Source organism: Sylvia atricapilla, chromosome 8 (assembly GCF_009819655.1).
Source record: "Sylvia atricapilla isolate bSylAtr1 chromosome 8, bSylAtr1.pri, whole genome shotgun sequence".
In the NCBI taxonomy this organism is placed as follows: Eukaryota; Metazoa; Chordata; class Aves; order Passeriformes; family Sylviidae; genus Sylvia; species Sylvia atricapilla.
Window position 1 is genome coordinate 25,895,574 of NC_089147.1, and position 20,103 is coordinate 25,915,676.

The 20,103-nt window shown below is 42.8% G+C and overlaps 1 protein-coding gene across 1 annotated transcript in view; it reads left to right on the forward strand.

The window, feature by feature from the left end:
* Positions 1 to 1,308: 1,308 nt before the first annotated feature.
* NRG3 (neuregulin 3) overlaps positions 1,309 to 20,103 on the forward strand; it is a 342,543-nt gene continuing 323,748 nt past the window's right edge. The window contains exon 1 of the mRNA XM_066324173.1: positions 1,309 to 2,772. Within this exon, the coding sequence (XP_066180270.1) occupies positions 2,076 to 2,772 (697 nt within the window). The 5' untranslated portion in view covers positions 1,309 to 2,075. The remainder of the gene's footprint in view (positions 2,773 to 20,103) is intronic.

Genomic DNA, 20,103 nt, shown 5'->3' on the forward strand with positions numbered 1-20,103 from the left:
TTGTTTTTCCCCCTGGAAGGAATGCGTGTTTACAAAACATCAGTCTTTGTTTTTGTTATAAGTGTGAGAAAGATCCAGTCCAAGAATGAAAACACATTGGAAGGCTGAAAAATCAGGGTGACAGGTATGTTTCAGTTGCAATACTTTATTTTCTGTCTTTGTCTATACGCAGAACAAATGCATTTCCCAGACCATTCCCAACTTTTCTGCTCACTTATCCTGTAGAAATATCAATATCCCTAAGTATGACTTTGAATATGACTAAGGAAATTATACCTATGCATCAATACCAGAAACGGACACCAGTGGGTAACAGGTAGGAATAAAGGGTTAAAAACATCTGTACATGTATAATTCTGTACAGCCTTTTCAAAAAAATTGAAAATGGAGATTAAGCCACATTTGGCAAACTGCTGTTAACCCTTCAGTGACCACCCGAGCTGGAGAAATGTTTGTCCAATAAGTGAAACGAAAGCCCCCATTGTTGACTACATTGAGCTTGGGAATTCAACTTTGGTGTAGACCAAATCAGCCAGAGTAGCTTAGACACCGAAACTTGTCTGACAACCCCAGTGTGCGACTGTGCCACCAGTTTCTCCCCAGCTGCTGGAAGAGCTGTCCTTTTGTTGCAGGTGTGTGGTGGGTTGTTGTGGGTTTGTTTGTTTTTCTTCGGCGAATCCCATTAGAAACAAGAGCAACAAAATGCTGCCAATCGATACCTGTCGGCTAGCATCAAGCTGGGAGAAGCCCTGGCCTGAGCCCCGGCCGTCCCTGGGCTCCCTCGGAGGTGTCCCCACCCCCGGCGCCTTGGCACCCCCGCGCCGCTCCCAGCGCACAGGTCTTCTCTGCCGTGCAGCGCCAGCCTATGGGATCGCTGCCACAGGATGGGATCGGGAGCTTCGCCCCCACCCCGCACCCCCGCCCCTTGCTCTTTCCTTTCCTTTCCTTTTTCCTTCCTTTCCTCTCTTTCCTAGGCTCCGTTTGCCGTAGCATACCCCCTCCCGAGGGGTTTGCCTGGATCATTTATTTATCTTGTGCGCATTAAGAAACCACCATTAGGCTTTGGTGGGAGGCGCCTTGCTCGGTGCGCGCTCGCCTGCCTCCGCGGCGCTGCCAGAGGAATACACAATCGAGCCGAAGCTGCAAGCTTGGCAGGAGCTGCCTTTGCGTGCCCGTTTACTTGCCGGATCCGTATATTTTTTTGCCGACTGGGTCATTGCCGCTCCCCTCCAGGGCTTCATCTTAATTTTTATTTTTTGCGCGTGTGTGGATTATTTAATTTTTTTTTCTTATTTTTTCCGGGAATCCTCGCCGGAGTTTTGATGCCGGGCCGGACTTAGCGCGGGCGCGGAGGAGCTGCGCGGAGCCGTGCCGAGCCGTGCCTCCTGCCCCCGGGCCCCGCCCGCGGATCGGCCTCCCTGGCCCGGCGCCGGCCGCGGGTTGGCCGCGGGGCCGCGGAGTGGCGGGTGCGCCGCGCCGCCGCCTCCCCGCGGAGCCGCCGAGGGATGCTGCTGCGCCGCGGCCGGGCATAGGCAGGAGCCGAGCGGGCGGGGGAGGGAAGGAAGGAGAGAAAGACGGAAAGAAAGGATCCCCCGAGCCCCGAGGGGAGAGGAAAGGCGAGAAGGTGCGCGAATGTGAAGGAATGTACCTGCCCGTCGCCGGAGCCGCACGCTTGGGATAAAAAAATAAATTAAACCGAGGAGGCTGATCCCTGCGACTTATTGCCTGGAAAAAAAAAATAAAAAAAGGAAAAGGCAGAGGAAAAGAAAAGAAAAGCCTTATAGCAGAGGGACAAGAAGAAGAGCGACGAAGCTGCAGCGAGCAGCGCTAGAGCCGGGCGCCCGGCGGATGGCGCGGCCGTCCCGCTGACTCCGCGGCCGCGGGAGGCTGCGCGGGGCGGCGCGGCGCGGCGCGGGGCATGCCGTGCCGGCGGCGTGACTGAGCGGGGCGCTCCCGCCGCCCGCTCCGCTCCGCACCGCGCCGCGCTCCCCTCCGCTCTCCTCCGCCGCATGCCGCCGGCAGCCGCGGCGCGCTGATGCCCCGGGGCCGCGGCGGCGCTGCGGACGGCCCCTAGGATGAGCGAGGGGGCTGCCGGCGCCGCGGCGCCCGGGGCGGCGGAGGCGGCGGCTGCGGCGGGGGGCCCGGGCGGGGATGGGGCCGGGGGGCCGCCGCGGGAGCTGCGCTGCAGCGACTGCATCGTCTGGAACCGGCAGCAGACGTGGCTGTGCGTGGTACCCCTCTTCATCGGCTTCATCGGGCTCGGGCTCAGCCTCATGCTGCTCAAGTGGATCGTGGTGGGCTCCGTCAAGGAGTACGTCCCCACCGAGCTGATGGACGCCAAGGGCGTGGGGCAGGACCCCTTCTTCCTCTCCAAGCCCACCGCCCCCCCTCGCGGCGCGGAGACCACCGCCGCCGCCACGCCGCGGCCGCCCAGCCGTGTCAGCCCCCGCCTCACCACCATGAGCCGGGCTCCCCCGCGGCCCCCCGGCACCCGCGGCCCTGCGCGGGGCGGCCCGCGGCCCACCGCGGCCAGGCACCCCGCGTCCCCGCACACGGCACCGCCCGCCAGCGGCCCCCCCGGCACCGCCGGCCGCGGCGCCCGGCCGCCGCCCGCCGCCCCCAGCACCCCGCCGCTGCCCGCCTGGCCCACTGCGGCACACGCTACCTCCTCCTACAAGATCTACGTCCACGACTCGGCGCCGTCCTGGACCTTGTCTCCCTTCCAGGAGTCGACCACCACCACGCCGGAGGCCAGCACGACCCCCAAAACCCGTAAGTGTCGCCGGCCGCCCCGCGCCCTCGGGCCGCCCGGTGCGCGCCTCGCCCCGTCCGGACCCGGCGTTGGTCGGGCCGGGCGATGCTCCGGTCGGGGCGATGCTCCGGTCGGGGCGATGCTCCGGTCGGGGCGATGCTCCGGTCGGAGGTGGCCGCCGGTGTCGTTCCCGTGCGGTTGCTGCCGCGCGGGAGGCCGGAGGGCTCCGAAGTTTGCGCTTCTTTCTCCCTTCCCTGCTTGCGCCCCCTTTTTACCCCCGGCGAGTTCCCTGCTTGCGCGATGGATGTTGAGGCAGGAGCAGCCATTTGAGGAGACTGCTTTTCATTGTGGTTTTTGGAAGGCTGCGGACCCCCTCCCCCCTTTCCCCTTCCAGGCTGGTCTGCGAAAGGTGCTCAGGAGATGCTGGGAGGTGTCTGAGCGAGAGGGACCAGTGGATGACCCCCCCAGAAGGGGCAGTGTGGAGGCAGTGGCTCTCGGCAGGTGCGGGCTGGATTGTGCATGTGCTTCTCTGCTGGTGGCAGAGTTTGGCTTCCCGCACGCTCGTCTCCCTTGAAACGAGGGCGCGCTCCGGAGGGATGCTGTCTCCTGAAGGAGCTGCTGCCAGCCCCGCCGGGAAGGAGCCCCGGGCACCCGCGGATACCCAGCGCCGTCCCGGCGCTTTGGCGGCTCCCGTGTGTAGCCCCAGCGCCCTGCTGCCGTAACTGACTATTTTTTTGTTAAGCAGAGGAGGGGGCTAGTTCTCCGACTGATGCTTGGTGGCAGGTTCTTCCCACCTCCCAAGCACAAAGCTAAGGATTTGTTAGGGCTAAAGCGGAAAATTCATTTGGTCCGGCTGCATCAACTTTCGGCTTCTCATAAAGGTTACTTAGGACAAATGCAATCCCTGCCAGAAGAACTTCTGTGCGATGCTGTTTAGTGAAATGCTCAATTATACTCTATTGTAGTATTCTTCTGCGCTTTCTTGGATGCAGTAGAGGAAGTGAAAAGCCGGGTGTCCTCCATTAACTCTTAGTTGCTGCTGCTGGGAACGTCGGTTCAGTTGAATCCCTTTTACAGCCCAGGGTTCCCCTTTTGTGTATTAATGTTGGGGTTTTCTGCTGGAGTATTTTGTTGGAAAGCAATATGAACTTTATTTTGTTTATGAAATCTATTTGTTGATAAGCGCTGGGGCAGAGAGGATAGGCAGTGCAAGCTGATCTTGTGAATTGACAAAATTGGGAGAAGAGCAGCAAATTGGATGTGTATGGGTGGGTGGGTGTGCAGGTGGCGGATGGCTGGGAGTGATTACGAATGAAACTATCACTGAATCAGAAGAGCTAACGAGGCAGTAACTCGTTTTGCCTGTGTCTACCACAGTAATTGAGGGAGAAGCAGCCCTTACAGGTGTGTCCAAGCCTGTACGTTCTGTCGGTACAACCTAAGGCAGCTGGAAGTTACCAGAAGGGAAATCTTTTGTGGAGCTCGATGCAACCTGTTTCACTCAGGTGTGGGGAGCTGTATAGGGCACTTCTTAAAAACAAAACAGCAAATTAAGCCAGATTTTCAGCCCATGCGTCTATCTTCAGTCTTTGTGTGAACCAGATAGGCTACATGGTTCTTCAGACTGCTGTGACCTGTGTGCCTGTATCTGCCTGGGCTTGCCAGGTGGGATCTGTCAGGGTCTGAATGCTCCCTTGCAATCTCTTCCTTTCTGCCCTTTCTGTCTCTTTGGATATGTGAGAGAAATCCACAGCAATTTCCACCCCTCTAGGCTGTCTCCTTACAAGGCTTAGAAGGCAGGAATATCCTGATTAATAAATAATGTTCAGGTGGCAGGACTCTGCTCCACGCAAGACACACAAAGGAAGAAGAAAAACCACAATCTTGAAATGTTCCTGGCAGTTGCAGAGCTTCCTAACTATTTTTTGTTTTAGGGAGGCTGCTAATACCTTTTACAGCAGGGTGTTTCCCTTCATTAAATGCAGCTCGGTTATAGGATGGAAATGCAAGAAGTGCAAATCCAGCAGAAATTGACCCTGTTTGGGCACATTGATAGCAGAGATTATCATTAATGGAAGATTAAATAGATTACATAAAAAAGGATTTGAATTTGTAGGGCATATGAACATTTTTTTTTAAAGCCTACAGCTGTACTCTCCTGATACATATAAGCATCTCTAAGGATACATGTAAAATTCTTTGATGCTGCAGTATCCACTGAGGGGAGAGAAAGGAGAAACAAAAGTCTTTGTGCTGTTAACTGCTGACATGGTGTGACCCCAAAGCAAGTATCTGTGTCTCCCACTAATACCTCTCAGTGAGAAAGGGAATTTTTTTTTTGAAAACAAATTCATCCCTAATTTCCCAGGTTGAGCTGCATGTTCCTTCTGTGCCCGTTGTTCCAGCTGCTGTGGAAATGAAAGTCATGGATCCTGTTGTAGCTTGTGAATACAAATCTGACACGATGAATCTCATGCCCCAGCCTTCACAATAGTGCTCGCCCTTGTGTCATCCCCTGGCTTGGCAAGGCACATATGTGGGCAGGAGTCATAGGTTGTTTAGCATTTCACAGCCTTTAAGAAAAGAAGCAGCTATCTTTATTTATACTGGTCTGTGTTGTAGTTTATTTAATTGTTTTAGCATGTTAAAATGGGCTCAAAACAGGACTTAGGAAAATGGAAGGTAAATCAGGAGTTATTTCTCCAGAAAGCCAGATGATTGCCCACCTGAATAAGTGTTGGTAAAGCCTTTTCTCTGTGTGTGTATTCATCTGAGGAGATGTTGTGAAATCTCTCTTTTTTGTGGGTGTGCATAATGACAATAATTCTTGGTTGTGTTTCACTCAAAGTCAAGCTATCTGTTAGCTGTTTTGAAAGTTCTTGATGAAGATCCTTCAGGTTCTGACTAAGCAAAAGCCACTTACTCATCAAATCTCTCTCTGTATCTTGTGCCTGTGTATGTTTTCCATGATCACGTATGGATTATGCCTTTTCAGCCTAAGCCTCTTCATCCAGTGCTCAGTGTAAAAGTCAATCACTGATTTAGAAGGATAGTCCAGCCTGTAGATCAAAAACAAAATCAACCAACAGACTTGAACATGCTAGTAAGGTTTTCTTTTTATCAAGCCATTGGTTTAATTTCTAAGGAGTCATGCCCTGATTTTTCCAATATGCATTTTTCATGGTATTCTGGGTTCTTCAGTAATGTTATTATCCTCGAATTGAGATACTGTACTTAAAAGAATTCCTGTGTGAATTCAGCTATGAAATAGCACTGTGGTTTCTCTTGTGTTCATATGACTGAAGGCTAATGCAGAGAACTGACGTCAGGCAGGTGGGGCTCAACTAATGCATAGTAACCAAGAAAAGAGATGTTACAGAACACTTAATCAATATATCTGGTGAAGTCCAGTTGCAACCTTTTTTTTTTTTTTTTTTTTTTTTTTTTTTTTTTTTTTTTTTTGTGAGTCTGCGTATACTTTGATTTCCTGCTAAAGATTTTCTGGTCCAGTCATTTATCCTCGTCATATTTCTGACTGTTTGCAATGCACAGCATGGGTTCAAGTAACAAGCATCTGGCAGATGCACTGCTACCAGCACTGACATTTTGGTAAAAGCTCTTTGTTTTATTTTGCACTGACTCAAATATCTTTTTCACATTAAGGATGACACTTAGATGGAACTGCGGGGTTTTCACCAACTGGAGGGTGTTGTGGGAGGTGCCAAACCGTAGTAAAACCAGACCTACTCTTTCCAGAGCTCTGAAGCATCCTGCCAACAAATGACATGGATCGGGAACGCTCCGCATGACGAGCGTGAGCTGTCATTGAGTCGAGGGAAGCACACGTGACTGCAGAGCACGTGCCTTTGGCATCAGCTGAGATAAAACTGGCATTAATATCCCAGTTACCTACTGATTTTAAATGCTTCAAAAGCTGTTGAATTGAAAAAAAAAACAACAGAGGCAAACAACTGGGAGTTTTAAGAGCGTTTGCTTTTTCTTCATTCTCACTTATTCTCTATTCACGTACCTTCAGTCAGTAATACAGACATGATTAGATTTGTGTTTCCCAGCTTAGATACTTCTTGACAGGAAGGCTACCATCAAGGTAAAAAACCAAACACAGATGTGCAGCCACATCACTGAAGTAAAAGTTATTGCAATTTATTTTATTTTTCATATTTTACAGCTATAACTTTCTTCATCTGTTTCAATTAAGTTGGAGGACAGTGGTCTTAATTCCATTTTCCATTTTTAATCTTCTTTATAGTTAGGGACTAGAGCAGCTATCACTGAATTCATAGAGAAGTGGAATGTTCAAATAAGACCCACTCAGATATGTGCATTGATTCTATTCAGATATATTTCTTCTCTCTTCCCTTCATTAAAGTGATTGTTGGAATCCTGTGACCCAGAAGAGGTTGCACAGTGCTGGCATGATAAGTGGGAGGGATATGCCTGAAATTATTCCATGCTGATTTTTAACCCTGAAGGAAATTCTTCTGGGGAATGTAGAGTTTGCCATTACATTGATTTAACCTGTGATCACTGATGAAAACAAAGCCTTGCATTTTCTTTGGCATTGTTTTTTTTTTTTTTCTAATGTTGTTGTTGTTTTTTTTTGCATCTGTACAAGGACATTATGTGATATATTATATGTTGACAACAGAATACCATTATTAAATTAGAGTATTGATTCATTGCGAAGAATTATGCTAAAGTAATGTTGATGGTTTGTCTAAACCCACAGAAAATGGAAATTAAAAATTAAAGCAAAAGACCTGTCTCTACAGTATTGTGTCTAGTGTTGCACAGTGCATTTATCATATGACTCATGGCTTTGAATGCAAAGCCCAGTAAACACAGAGATTGCTGTGGATTTGGTCTTGACTTAACGTTTCAGAGCCAGTATGGTTTTCAAGAGGTACCTGAAATTACCAGTATTTGGTTTTGTCGATTTCTCCTGTGATCGTTTTGGAAACAAACTACACAAGGAAAAGTGCCTTGTAAAATCACGTGGGATGACTTGGTCACAAGCATATATAAATAAATTCATTAAAAACAGAGGCTTATTTGTCTCTGAGCCTGATGGTTTCTTTTTGAGCTTCTTTGTGTTTGAACAACTTTGCAATGCTGTGCACATGTGTGTGCACACACAAAATACAAGCCTGGATTTGTACATTTGCTCAGTGCCAGTTTTTGAGGAGGATCGGGATGTCAAAGCCTGTGCTAACCCCGGGAGCAGTCTTTTGCTGCTTTGGTTCTGGTGCTTGTCCAGTCAGTGTGGTTCAGAAAAGAAACCCAGAGGTTTCCCCGGAGCTGGTTGGACTGTGTGCCAAGCTGAAGTGCATGTGTTTTAATTTGGAAGTCTCTTTCAGATTCTGCTGTGTAGAAGCTGTTTGCTGCTGTGTAGTCACTGTTACTATTAAGCACAAGCACTTTTTTATTTTTATTTTGCATTACTAGGGTAGACAAAACACAGGAGAACAAATTAAATACTTTGTGTTTTAGAGATATTTTCTTCCTCCAAGGGGCTCGGTTCTTGGCTCAGTATCCTGAGGGTTGAAGTGTCATTGAATGGGACGGCTGTGCTTCAGATCAAAACTGGGGCTGTGTTGTCTCATCGCTGAACTGAATTTCCGAGGTGGACAGCTCATACATTTTCTTACTTCTACCTTCTCCCCCGTGGCTAATCTCAAGCCACTCCACTGAGTAAAGTGCATCTTCCTTGGAGGAATGGAGTTCCCTGTGAGGGTGGAGAGAGGACATTTCAAACCTGGACAAGACAGAGGATGAACGTTCAGGTGGCTTCCAAGTAGCGCAGAGAAAGTAAACTCACACAAGTGGGCAAGTGCTTTTGGAATGGGTTTCTACTTTCTGTCACACAGGTTTCTGGTCCCTTGGTAGAATGCCTTCAAGGGGAAAAAAATTGAATAAAGCAGCCACGAGGAAAATTAAAATAGAAACTGCACTTCTAAATTTCCATGTCCTTTTCACGGAAGAAATGCCTAATTGGATCACCTCTTCCTGGTGAAATTTGGAGGCAGCAGAGAAAAATACATTAACTAAATGCTTGTTACTAACTGTTTAAATGGTTATTTCTGGTTTTCAGTATACTCAATGACACTCTAGTAATGTTTAAAAAATATAGATAAAATAAGTCTTCCAATATTCTGTCTTTTCCATCCTCTAAGACCAGTATTTTGAATTTCCAAAGCTGTGTTTCTCATGTAGCATTTAAATAGAAGGATTCCATGACTTTCAAGTCTTTGTAACACATTACTCCTGATTCCTTTCTTTTTGGGTTTTTTTTTTTTTTTTTTTTTTGGTTGTGGATATGTTGGCTGCTGACAGTAGGAGATAAACTATTCAGCTTCAAAGATAATTCACTTCATCTCATGTTGAGCAGCCAATTTTTAAATCCAAATTGATTTATGCTTTTTCCTCAGAGTAATTTTATTTTTTTATTTCTGCAGGAGTTAAACATTTGGGGAAAGCTCAGACAGAATGGAAAACGCTCACTGCCCATTAAAAACATAAGTGGGTAAAGATATAAACTGAATCCTTGGTTTGGAATAGCTGAATTCTGCTTTGGCCCCTGTAAAATCAACACAGAAACCTGCAAAATTTCCTCTTTGTGTTTTAACATCTTTCTGTTTGTTGGGTTTTGGGTTTATGGCTTTTTTAAAAAAATTTGAATTCATCTCTTGGCAATTCTGAGGGCCCTACAGTTGTGTCCCATCCTCACCTGCCACTTGTATTTTCCTCGCATGGGAAGGGTGCACATTAGCAGTGCAACGTGGCAGGTGCTCTTTGTAGAAAAATTAATTAGTATTTGAGCTTGTATGAAAGTCGAGACCTTTCACAGAGGCATTTTGTAACTGTTACAGTAAAGTATTGAGGAAAAAATACCCTGATAGTGTTCCGTGTAGATGTTGTGCTGAACGAAGTAGTTTATAGTCTTCAGGTTTTTATAATGAGATTGCTGGATGGCCAAGTTTTGCAAACATGATAAGCCCAGTTTAGGGTGTGCTAGTGATGCGTTTTCTGTTTTGTAGAGTTATGGATCTGCAGAATCAGGGCCAATTTCTGTGAACATCTGTGTGATTAAATGTGTTAGTCTGTCTTAGATTGCAGTGTGAGTGCTTACAAAACATGCCCATGTAAGTAAATGTACATCAGCTTTTTAAAAGCTGCCAACAATTTTTAAATGTGCTTATTGCAATTGAGTTTCCATTAGAGTGTTTTCTTTGTGTGTGTCTGTGTGTATTCTTAGCACTGCCTTAAAAATGTGCCTTTATCCTGTTTACCCATTGCTGAAACGAGTTCTGAAGTAAAATCTTTGTCCTCTGGAGGACTGTGATTGCTTAGCTGTAGACTGTGACAGGACACATGGGTCATTTATCTTTTTACACATAACTTTTAAACTATTTCTTTTCCTGATTTTTGTTTTTCATTATTCTTGAGAATTATTTAGTAGCTCTGTATTATCTTCTCAGCTAGATATAAGCCAAAATTGACTTTTTCATGATGCTTTTATAGATAGAAAAAGCTTTCTAAAGCATTAGGGATGGCAAGATGTATTTTAAGATCTAGCTCTTTTCTGAAACCAGAACTATGAAATAAACTTTACATTGTTTTCTTCAAAGCATCACTCCTGTAAAAGTTCAAGATTCCAGTTCAGCAAGAGCTGAGCCCTGATTGCTGGCTGTTACCAGATAGAGGGGCTATAGCACTGTGCAATAGCAAACCATTAAATTAGTATTAATAGCAAATAGCCTCTTTTCCAGAGCTGAGTATTCTCACTGATGTCAGAACTTGTAAGGCAGGGATTGAGATATGGTGTGTTATTCTCCTGGAAGGGTGCTGGTGGTCTACTTTCACTGCAGTGACAAGTGGTTGACAAGGAAGGTTGAAAATGTTCAGCCTGAATTTGCTGCGCTGCTTCTGAATTTAATCAAGACTTTAACAAAGCCGAGGAAGTTGCACTAAAAAGTGTTGCTAACCTGGAAAACTGTGTTGTGTTGTGCAAGGCTAGTGGTTACTTCTGTCTCCCAGTTCAGTGCATAGGAAAATAGCATTTCCAGTGGTGTGCTCAGGGTGCCTCAGAGCTGTAGCTAACTGCCCTTCTCAGTGCCTGAGTAGTACCATTAAATATTAAAAAAAAAGAAGTGAAGAATCTTTGTTTCTACTCCCCTGGTGAATTGCACTACAAGTGGTGAGTGGGTTATCATTAGAGTAATACTAAGCTATCCCAGAAGCTTTGACTAGGAATTGATTGTATAATACTTGCTAAAAACAATCCAGTAATTGTCTTCCAGAGGGGTTGCTTTGTTAGTTTTCTTTTTTTTTTTTAAGAGTAGTGTGGAGAGAAAATTAATGTTCTTGTTTAATCTGTCAGTGAATTCACAAAAGAGAAGCAGGGGTTTTGTTGGAAACTCAGAGATAAGCTGCACTGAACTGGTACAGTGATTTTCCTGCCAGGCTTTGCTCTGCCAGGGTTCAGTGGGCAGTGGGTTCAGGAACTGAACTGAGGGGATTATTCTGATGAGTGTCAGTGCTCCTGATTCTGAAGGGTAGAAGTACTTTTATAATTATTTCATAAGTAGCTAAACCACATTAGTCTGTAGCCTGAATTCTGGCCCAGATACATAATGGTCATAGTGGTAAAAGTTCAATCCCCTTAGGGTTTTTTTTCATTTTTTGTTGTTGTTGTAATAACTAAAAAAGCTTAAATGTAATGCATAATACATACAGCAATGACTTTTTCCTTAAGCAGATTGTGTTTCTTTTGCTTTTAGATTTCAATCTTTATTTTATTCCTTCTTACAATAGAGCATACCACACATTTCACAGGGTCAGCTGCTTATTTATACACGTATCTCAGTGTAATAAAGTTGGGTGTAATTAGTTTTCATCTTAAAAAAAAAAAAAAAAAAGTTAGAAAAATACAGGTTGGAAATCAGAACAATTTATAAATTATACTGTTTTAACAGGTGAAAGTAATCATTGGTGCTGTTTCTGAGTCTATAATATACACACTGTTAGATTTACTGATTATCTCAAGGAAATGACAGTAAAATGATGCAGTCTGCAGCTGATTGAGGCTGTGCTCCTGCAGCAGGTTTTCATAGTGCTCATGGGCTCTCTCCTCCTGCCTCTCTTGGGTTGTACCTTTGCCTCCTCCACTGATTTCCTTCTGAGCTGGGAGGACCTTGATGCCCATCATCCTAAAACCACCAGGAAAAGAAGTCCTCCTGGTACCTTTTCACGTCTAGAGCGTATTCTTTACAAAGCCTTCCTTGGTCATAAATGAAAAGATGAATAGTAACTTAATATTTTAAATTAGTTTTAGAAGGATCTGCCTGCAACAGGGAATTCTTTCAGGTTTTAGTTCTTGGATGACTGGATTTAATCTGGATATGTGAAGCTGAAATGCTGGTGTTGGATGTGTTTTAGAGGAGAAGAGTTTGATGCTGCAATTGTTACTTTATAGGTGGCTGAAAAAATCATTTGCACCTATTGGATTTCAGTATTTGGGTACACTACAGGGCTTGACTGCAGCTTGTGTGTGCAGACATTTGGAAAGCTGTCCTCTGTCACCTTGGCAGAGGTGGGGGGTTTGTAGCCAGCCACAGCTGTAAGGTGCATCTATAAATATGAGCTGAAAACACACAGATTGAGGAGCTACTGAGCTCCTCTTTCCTGCTTTGTTTACAGTGCATAATTTGGAACCGTGAACACATATTTATTTAAATTTTATGGTAATTAAAACACATTTAGCCCTGATTTTAACTGAACATTTGACTGGTCAGTGCTGTACCTATAGAAAATAAATGTGTTGGACAATGAAATTCCTTATTGAAGAGATGATGGTGGGTAGAGTCCTACAGTGAGGATGAGGTGTGTTAGGTGATCAAAAGATTAACTCTTGTGAGATGTTTTATTTGCACACTCTGAGAATTTTGGCTGCTTAAAAGTAGTGTGGGTTTATTAGGGAGCTTATATATTTTTTAAATGTTTTTAAGGTGATACTGTAAGATTATATCTAATTAATTAGACACATTACATTTGAATTATTTAATTAGAGATTATTTTTCAACCACCTCTTAAACCTATAACTCTCCCTTAATATTTTTTCACATTTTAATCCTGTTTATGAATGCTATCTACATGACAGCACAGACTCTTGGAGTCTTGTTTTTCCCTAACAAATACTACTTAACAAAAAATTTTCTACATTTCTGTGCTGTGGAATAGAATTAGAATCTGAGGAACTCATGTGTGACTGAGCATTCAGTGGGAGCTGTCGGCTGGTCAGCAGTTCTGTAAGAATCACAGCAAGAAGCAGGATAGACCACAGACAGGCACTAGATTGGATGTTTTACATGAGAACTCTTCACTGAGAGGAATTTAGATTCCAAACATCATGGATTTGTTCTGAAGTTCAGTTCCACTCTGCCTAAGTAGAGGTTGGGATAATCAAAACATAAGTAAAGGAAATCAGGAGGATATTAAATGAAATACATGTAACATGCGATTTCAGTAGTTGTTATGGAACGCAAGCTGAGGTCAAAAACCCCGGCAAAACCCCAAATCCCAAACATAATAGCAGAGATCCGCCAGCATTTCACCTTTCTGTTGGTTCCTTGGTGTAATGATTTCACGCATTATATAACCCAGGAGCTTTTCCCCCTGGGTGCAGAAGCAGCAGCCTCGTTGTGCGGAGGTGGAGATCCTTCTCTGGAGGCAGCGCTGTGAACAAACCGCGCTCACTGCTGCCCTGGGGCTCTGCCCTTTGCTCAGGCAGCTCAACAAAGGCACCCTCACTTTCCCCTTCCACCGGAATAAAAATGGATTTAGCAGCCTAGAGCTGTTCTAACAGTCAGCTGCTATAGAATGACTTCTTTCTCATTATTATTGGTCTGCTATTCATCCCAAAAAGTTGTGAGAACCTCAATGACAGTAAAACATCTGAAACTGTTGATTACGGAAGGTTAGGAGACCAGGAGTGGTCTCTTTCTTTACCTCAAACTCAGGTTTTGATATTTGTGAAATAAAGTCTTGGTGCAGAGGTACAGATGGGAAGTGAGGTTTGTATTAATGAATAGTCAAAAAAATAAGAAGGAAATACACTTTATGAGTCTCGTTTTAAATTTCAGAAAGTACCTGATATCCTCAGTCGTTCTGTTGCTTGAATGTCTGATAATTTCCAATAATTCTCTGACAGTGAAATCTATTGGACTTAAATACTAGAGAGGAAGGGACAGAAGCTTCTATTTTTGTTGGGTGTTTAAAAAATATATCTCCAAATATAGCCAAGGTCTGTCCTTGGATGACAGGGCTGTATCTGACAGGAGGGCAGGGCTGTCTGTGAGACACCCTAGCGAGCCACTTAGTCTAGTTAGCAATTCTTTATTTTTGTCCTGCAGTGAGTGGAATCAGGTTTGAATTTGGGACACTCATTAGGCCAAAGCCTGCCATTATGACAGCCTCATTTAAATCTTGTTAGCTTAACTTTATAATCACTTGTCACTGAGAATTTTAGTAACTACTATGTTTTATATTACTGTCTCGTTATATTTTAGAACCAAAGTGTTATTGTTGCCATATCTCACATCAAAAGGAAGAAACACTTTCAGTATGGTGTAGTCTTCTATAGATAGAGTCAAAATGCTCTCTGAGTAGGTGGGATCCTAATCCAAATCCAAACCCAATGAGATAAGTGAGAATAAGTGGGCTCTAGCTAACATTTAAAATAAACAGTTACAAAGGAGTGACTTGCTTAGCCTAGTCTGTTGTTCTGCATTTGCTCATAGTTGACTTTTATGAAATGCAACTATGCTGATCTCGAAAAAAACAATCTAACAATAAAAATGCATTTATTACAGAGCATCTCGGAGAATGAGACAAGTTTTATGGGAGAGGTATTGTAATAAATCAACCAACTCTACTGGAGAAAAATTGGCAAATGTGTTTTTTTACTGTATCTCTTGACCTCCTTCCAATAGTAAGATTCCAGTGTCAACAAAGTCTGAGCTGCGTGTTGTTTTTTAAATTAGCTGAAATGTTTTTCATAACTTGAACTGATATGCTTGGGTTTCAAGTGTAAATATGTAAGCTTGTTAAGTGCTTTATTTGCTGATTTTTCCTCCTGTGGGGTTTGGGGTATATAAACAATGTCTGTAGCAGAGAAACTTACTTGTGGTGGGCAAGAAACTGTTTTAAGGTCTTAAAATGTTCTTGTACTCGGTACTTTAGAGAAAGGTTTTGTGCCACTAGTTATTACTGAGGATAAGTGTTGTATTAACACCTAGATGCATGACCCTAAGACACATGTTCTCATTCAAGACTCACTTGTTATGAATTTCAAAGCTCTATGAAATGATTTACACTGGTGCTTGAAAACCATGTTTTGATAATAGCCTTTTTAATGCCTTGATGGCATTTAATTGCCATTAAGTGGCACAATCTGCTGTTTGGAATGGAGAGCTGGGAATATTTTGGTTGCAAATAGGATAATGAAATGGATTGGAAACCAGGAGGTGTAACAACTGAATAGATCTGTGATGTTAACAGTGAGGTTGGCCTCCTTTTTATGGCCAGAGTACATGGTGTGTGCCCCACAAGGTGGGATATCTGTTCCCAGTCAGTCAAGGGGTGTCCTGCAGGTAGCTGACTGCTGCAGCCTGCAAATGGCCTGATGTGGGGCACACTGAAACTCCACCAGTCTGCAGCAGCTGTGCCTGGCCCCTTGTGCTGAATGGTGGGCAGGTGTTTGTGTAGTAGGGTTTTGTCCATGTTTTTGTATTTTATATTGTGCATCACTCTCAGTGGTTCTGTCTTGATTTGAAAATATATATATATATATATATATATATATATATATATATATACTTACAGTTCTTCCAAGTCCTGGGTACTATTTCTGTAAGTCATGGGCAGCTTTACCAAATGCCTGACTTCTCCTAGAGCTAAGCAGTTGATGGTGTGATCAGTGTGGATAGTCCCTGGAGAGGGCATCACAGAAAGGGTTTTTTGTAGATCTTTAGATAGTTTTGTAAAAAAGTTACCTTTAGATGAACTATCTTTAGATAGTTTTGTAAAAAACAACACATGGTATATTTGGAGCTTATACATGAAATCAGGAGGATTTTGTACTGCACATACAGGTAAAAATTAACTGTAGGGTTGGGCTTCAGCTCGCAATAGGCATGAAATCTAAAATATTCTGCTGTATTTGCTTTTCAGATCTTAGCTTCTCAAAACATAGGCCTTTGTTTCATTGATGGGTTCTGCTGAACCTTGTAAATAGGGATACGTAACAGCTATTCTCAAGTGATGTATTATTTGGAGGGTATGTACATAATAAACCTAACAGGAGCTGTCTTTCCTAATTTTATTTTTTTCATCTGTGCTGTGCTACTGTGCTTTGCTGATGCAGTGAAGTTGCGGTTGCCATTTCCAGTGTTCTGTGCTGATTCTTCCATTGCTGCTGTTCAGTTAAGCTCTTCCAGAAATACCCGGAGAGCAGGAGGGTAGAGGTAGGAGCAGAGGTCTTATGCTGAGAGGAAATGAGAGAGACAGATTTAGAAGCTCAGGAGATTGGAAAAGCCAGTGGAACTGTTTGTATTGTGAATATTTAGCGTCCTTTCTCTTAGACCTAATTTATTATGATAAGGCTCCTGCCAGCAAGTGAATTATTGAAGAGCTAAGAAGGAAATTGCCCCACGGTGATGTGCTGTGCCCATAATCAGGTGATACAGTCTGGGAACAATTCCTGTTGTGCTCTTCAGCACAGGATCTTATGGTGTTTCTCCCAGGGATTCTCCTGGAATGGGTGGTACTGCCAAAGAGAAATAATTAATATGGACTAGAGAAAGCCTCTGGCAGGATATTTCAGCGCATGTTTTCAATTTCCCAAACAAAAAAGATTTCCTAGGCAGTTGAGCCTGTTGTTTTGCCATGCTGCCTCTGCAGTCTGTGCTGAGTGAACATTTTATTGTCATAATCTTCATTACCTGAGTGTGCTGTGTCCCTCCACTCTGGAACCATGTTGAAAAAGTTCATGTCATGTGTCTCAAGGAACAGGGAATTGTCCCCAGAAGGTTGTGTGCACCTTAATGGTGCTCACGTTATTCTTATATCCTTTTAGTATTATTTAATCCAAAATGCTATTTTTTAAAACAAAAAAATATCATGAAGGGCAGCCCCATCTTTTAAAATTCTACATAATAAGAAAAGAATTCTGAATTCAGAATGTCTTGAAGTTAGTTGCTGTGGAAGTCTCCAGTGATGGCATTTTGTTTGTTTCTTGACAAGTTCTAGGTGCCTCTCCTCAGTTGTCATTTCTCTGTCACTTGCTGATTAGGATGAAAAAATGATGTAGGCAACAGCAAAACATGAATTTGATACTTGTTTTCTGTTAAGCAGATAATAACTTGATTGTATTCAAAACTTGCTTAATTCTTAGGGGTCTTTTCTACTGTAAGAAAATCTTATGAAACTCTTTGGAGAGAGAAATATTTGGGCTATCTTGGCCTAACGTTGTGAGAGTCAGAGGCATAGTGTCATATCTGTTTCTGATTCTTTGTTACGGTTTTGGGTTTTTTATCGGGTTTTAGGGTTTTTATCAGATTATATTTTGGTTTTTGGCAAGTGCATTGGAATATGTAATGAACTTTAGAAAGTAATCTTCTAGAATCTTTCCATAATGCTTCTTTTCTATAAGTGCTTCATTTTCTCTGTAAGTGGTTCCTGCTGGAAATATAAAAGTTTGCAGTAGATGTTTTTCCGTCATGTTCTGCAGTGAAGATCAATGCACAGAAGTAATTTATCTGCAGTATCCATAATTGATGCCTGATCTTTTAGTAGAACATTCTGATTCTTTTATAACCTTCCTGTTACTGATACACCTAAATACTTTATTTATTGCCTTTTCCTAATAGCTTTTAAAATTCTCTTGATTTTCTGAATCATTTGCTCAGGATAGATTTTATTTTAGAAAGGATGTATTGTCATTTCACTTGCTGTCTTCCCCTGTTGTGTTCTCTTGCTTTCAGAGAGAAAAGAACTCTATATCCTCCTGGGTTATATTACAATGTTACTTGAAGTGCTTATATTTTTACATTCTTAGGCTTTCCCCCTTCCATTTAATTTCCTTCCTTTTTCTTTTTTTTTTTTTTTCCAACATCCCAAATCTTTTGAAAAGCTTTACCTGTTGTTTGAAGTGACTGTGGGTTTTCTTGTCATCCCCTTTTCTGTCATAACTGAGCTACTTCATACTCTCATGTTTTGAATTAGCTTCTGTTTTTCTGTGATAACTGAGTCAAAACTGATTGCCTGATATTCTTTTCTTGCTGTTTCAAGAAGCAGCTGTTGCTGCTAGAAACAACAAAATAATAGACAACAAGAATACAATCACATTTTTTCCATTTACTGTGTTCTGTGATCTTTTAAGTGACGACAGTGGAGTGAAATTTTCTGTATTTGCTTGGATCAATCAAGTAGAAAGTTGTCAAGTTATGCGCTCTCTTCTGAGTCATGCCTGATTTTGTGAGGAAGACTTTAAAGACTTACTTCACCTTTAGTAAAGTGCAAATTCCTGTTAGAGTTTTCCCATGATCACTGCATTTAAGTGACTAAATTTTAAATAACCTCACAAAACAAGAGTGTATTTTCTGTTACACATGGGGATAAAATATTTGAAAATCATCGCTATAAATTTGTATTTTCTTACAGTGATACAGATATATCTTGCTAATTCCATGTTGCAGTTCCTTGACTTTCATTCTTGGTATATCCATTCTGCCTAAGCGTGGCATTTTCCTAAGCACTGCGTGCTGCTCGAGGGGCTGAATTTGTGGTGTTGTCCCTTCCAATAAGCGAGTTTTTCTCCTTCATGGTTCTTGGCAGATCCTCGTGCCTGACCATGACCACAGGAGAGCTTTATCTCCAAATAAACAACCAGTTCCTTGGCTGAGGAGCAGTCAGAACAGTCTGATGAGGAATCGTTTTCCTGATGGTTTTTTCCTTCAAAATCTTCATTTGATCAGTGCTTTGATGATCTGGTTTCCCATGTTTTGCCACTTTTGTGCTTCCTTTCCTTTATGGCGCATTGCGTTTCCAGCTGCTGGATTTGTCTCATGTGGGCCCCACACATCACAGAGACAGGAGGCTGAACCATGCTGTCCTCTCCTCAACATCTGGGTCTTTAATTCACCCTAATTCACCTAATTGTCCTTGGTTATATGTAACTTCTTTGTTATGTACCTACACTGCACTCTTACTTTGCCGATTTGAGTTTGTGGCTGTAGGTCTCTTTTTTCAACCAAGAAAAAGGTTGTGTTTTTTAGCAGTTATACAGCTATTTTTTTAATTGAGTCTCTTCACTTTAGATCATTATCTGGTGCTTTGAAATTCTAATAGAATTATAAATTTGCGTGGAGGGAATGTGTGTTCTGAATGACAGATGTCTTCACTGTTCCATGACTTTGAAGAGGTCCATTTTTTCAGCTAAAAATACATTGTATAGGCTTTATGAGTCTCCTCTGCTTCCTCAAGAATAATTTAAACTTCCTGGAGTATTCCTTTTTATGATTTAGCACGTTTTTAGCACTTTCTACCTCTAAATTTGATGTTCTTGCAAATTTCCAGATATTATTATTATTCAAATAAATATTTAAATGCACTGTGAAAGAACTTTAAGAAATAAAGGAGGTTGCCTTTGTTCCCTAGATAACTCAGCTTTATTTTGATCAGTTAATTTGTAGTGGCTTTATTCCCTTGAGCAGGTAATTAAATGAAGAATAAAACCATTTGAAAGAAAAAGCTTTTTGCATTTTCTTAATATTTCTCAACATTTAGGAGAAGAGAGGGCAATATTGTATTTAAAAGGACAATGCAGCTATTTCTGTTTGAAAAATAGAACATCTTATTGTATATTAGGTAGCACCATATTCTGTTCATGATGATACTGGGATCCTTGTTAATTTGCAATTGTAGAGCATATTCCTTTATGGATGAGTGCATTTGTTTTTCCACAGGTCACATGCAGTAAAACTCCTGCTGTACATCAGTGAGCGAATTCAATGGGTCCTGTCGCATCTATCCCAGAGCCCTGTTCAGTTCCAAAAATGTTACCTGAATTTCGTCTCCATTCCTTTTCTTTATCAGAAGCAATTGCCTGTCTTTACTTCTTGAGGTACTTCACCAAATAGTAGACACAAATAAAAGTTCTTTTCAGATTTGTGAAGAATTCTGTGACATTTAACTGTTAGTATACTCCTTTCAAAGCTTAGTTAACAAAGGAATCACATTTCAAAACTTCCCTAATTTGCCCCAAATGGTCT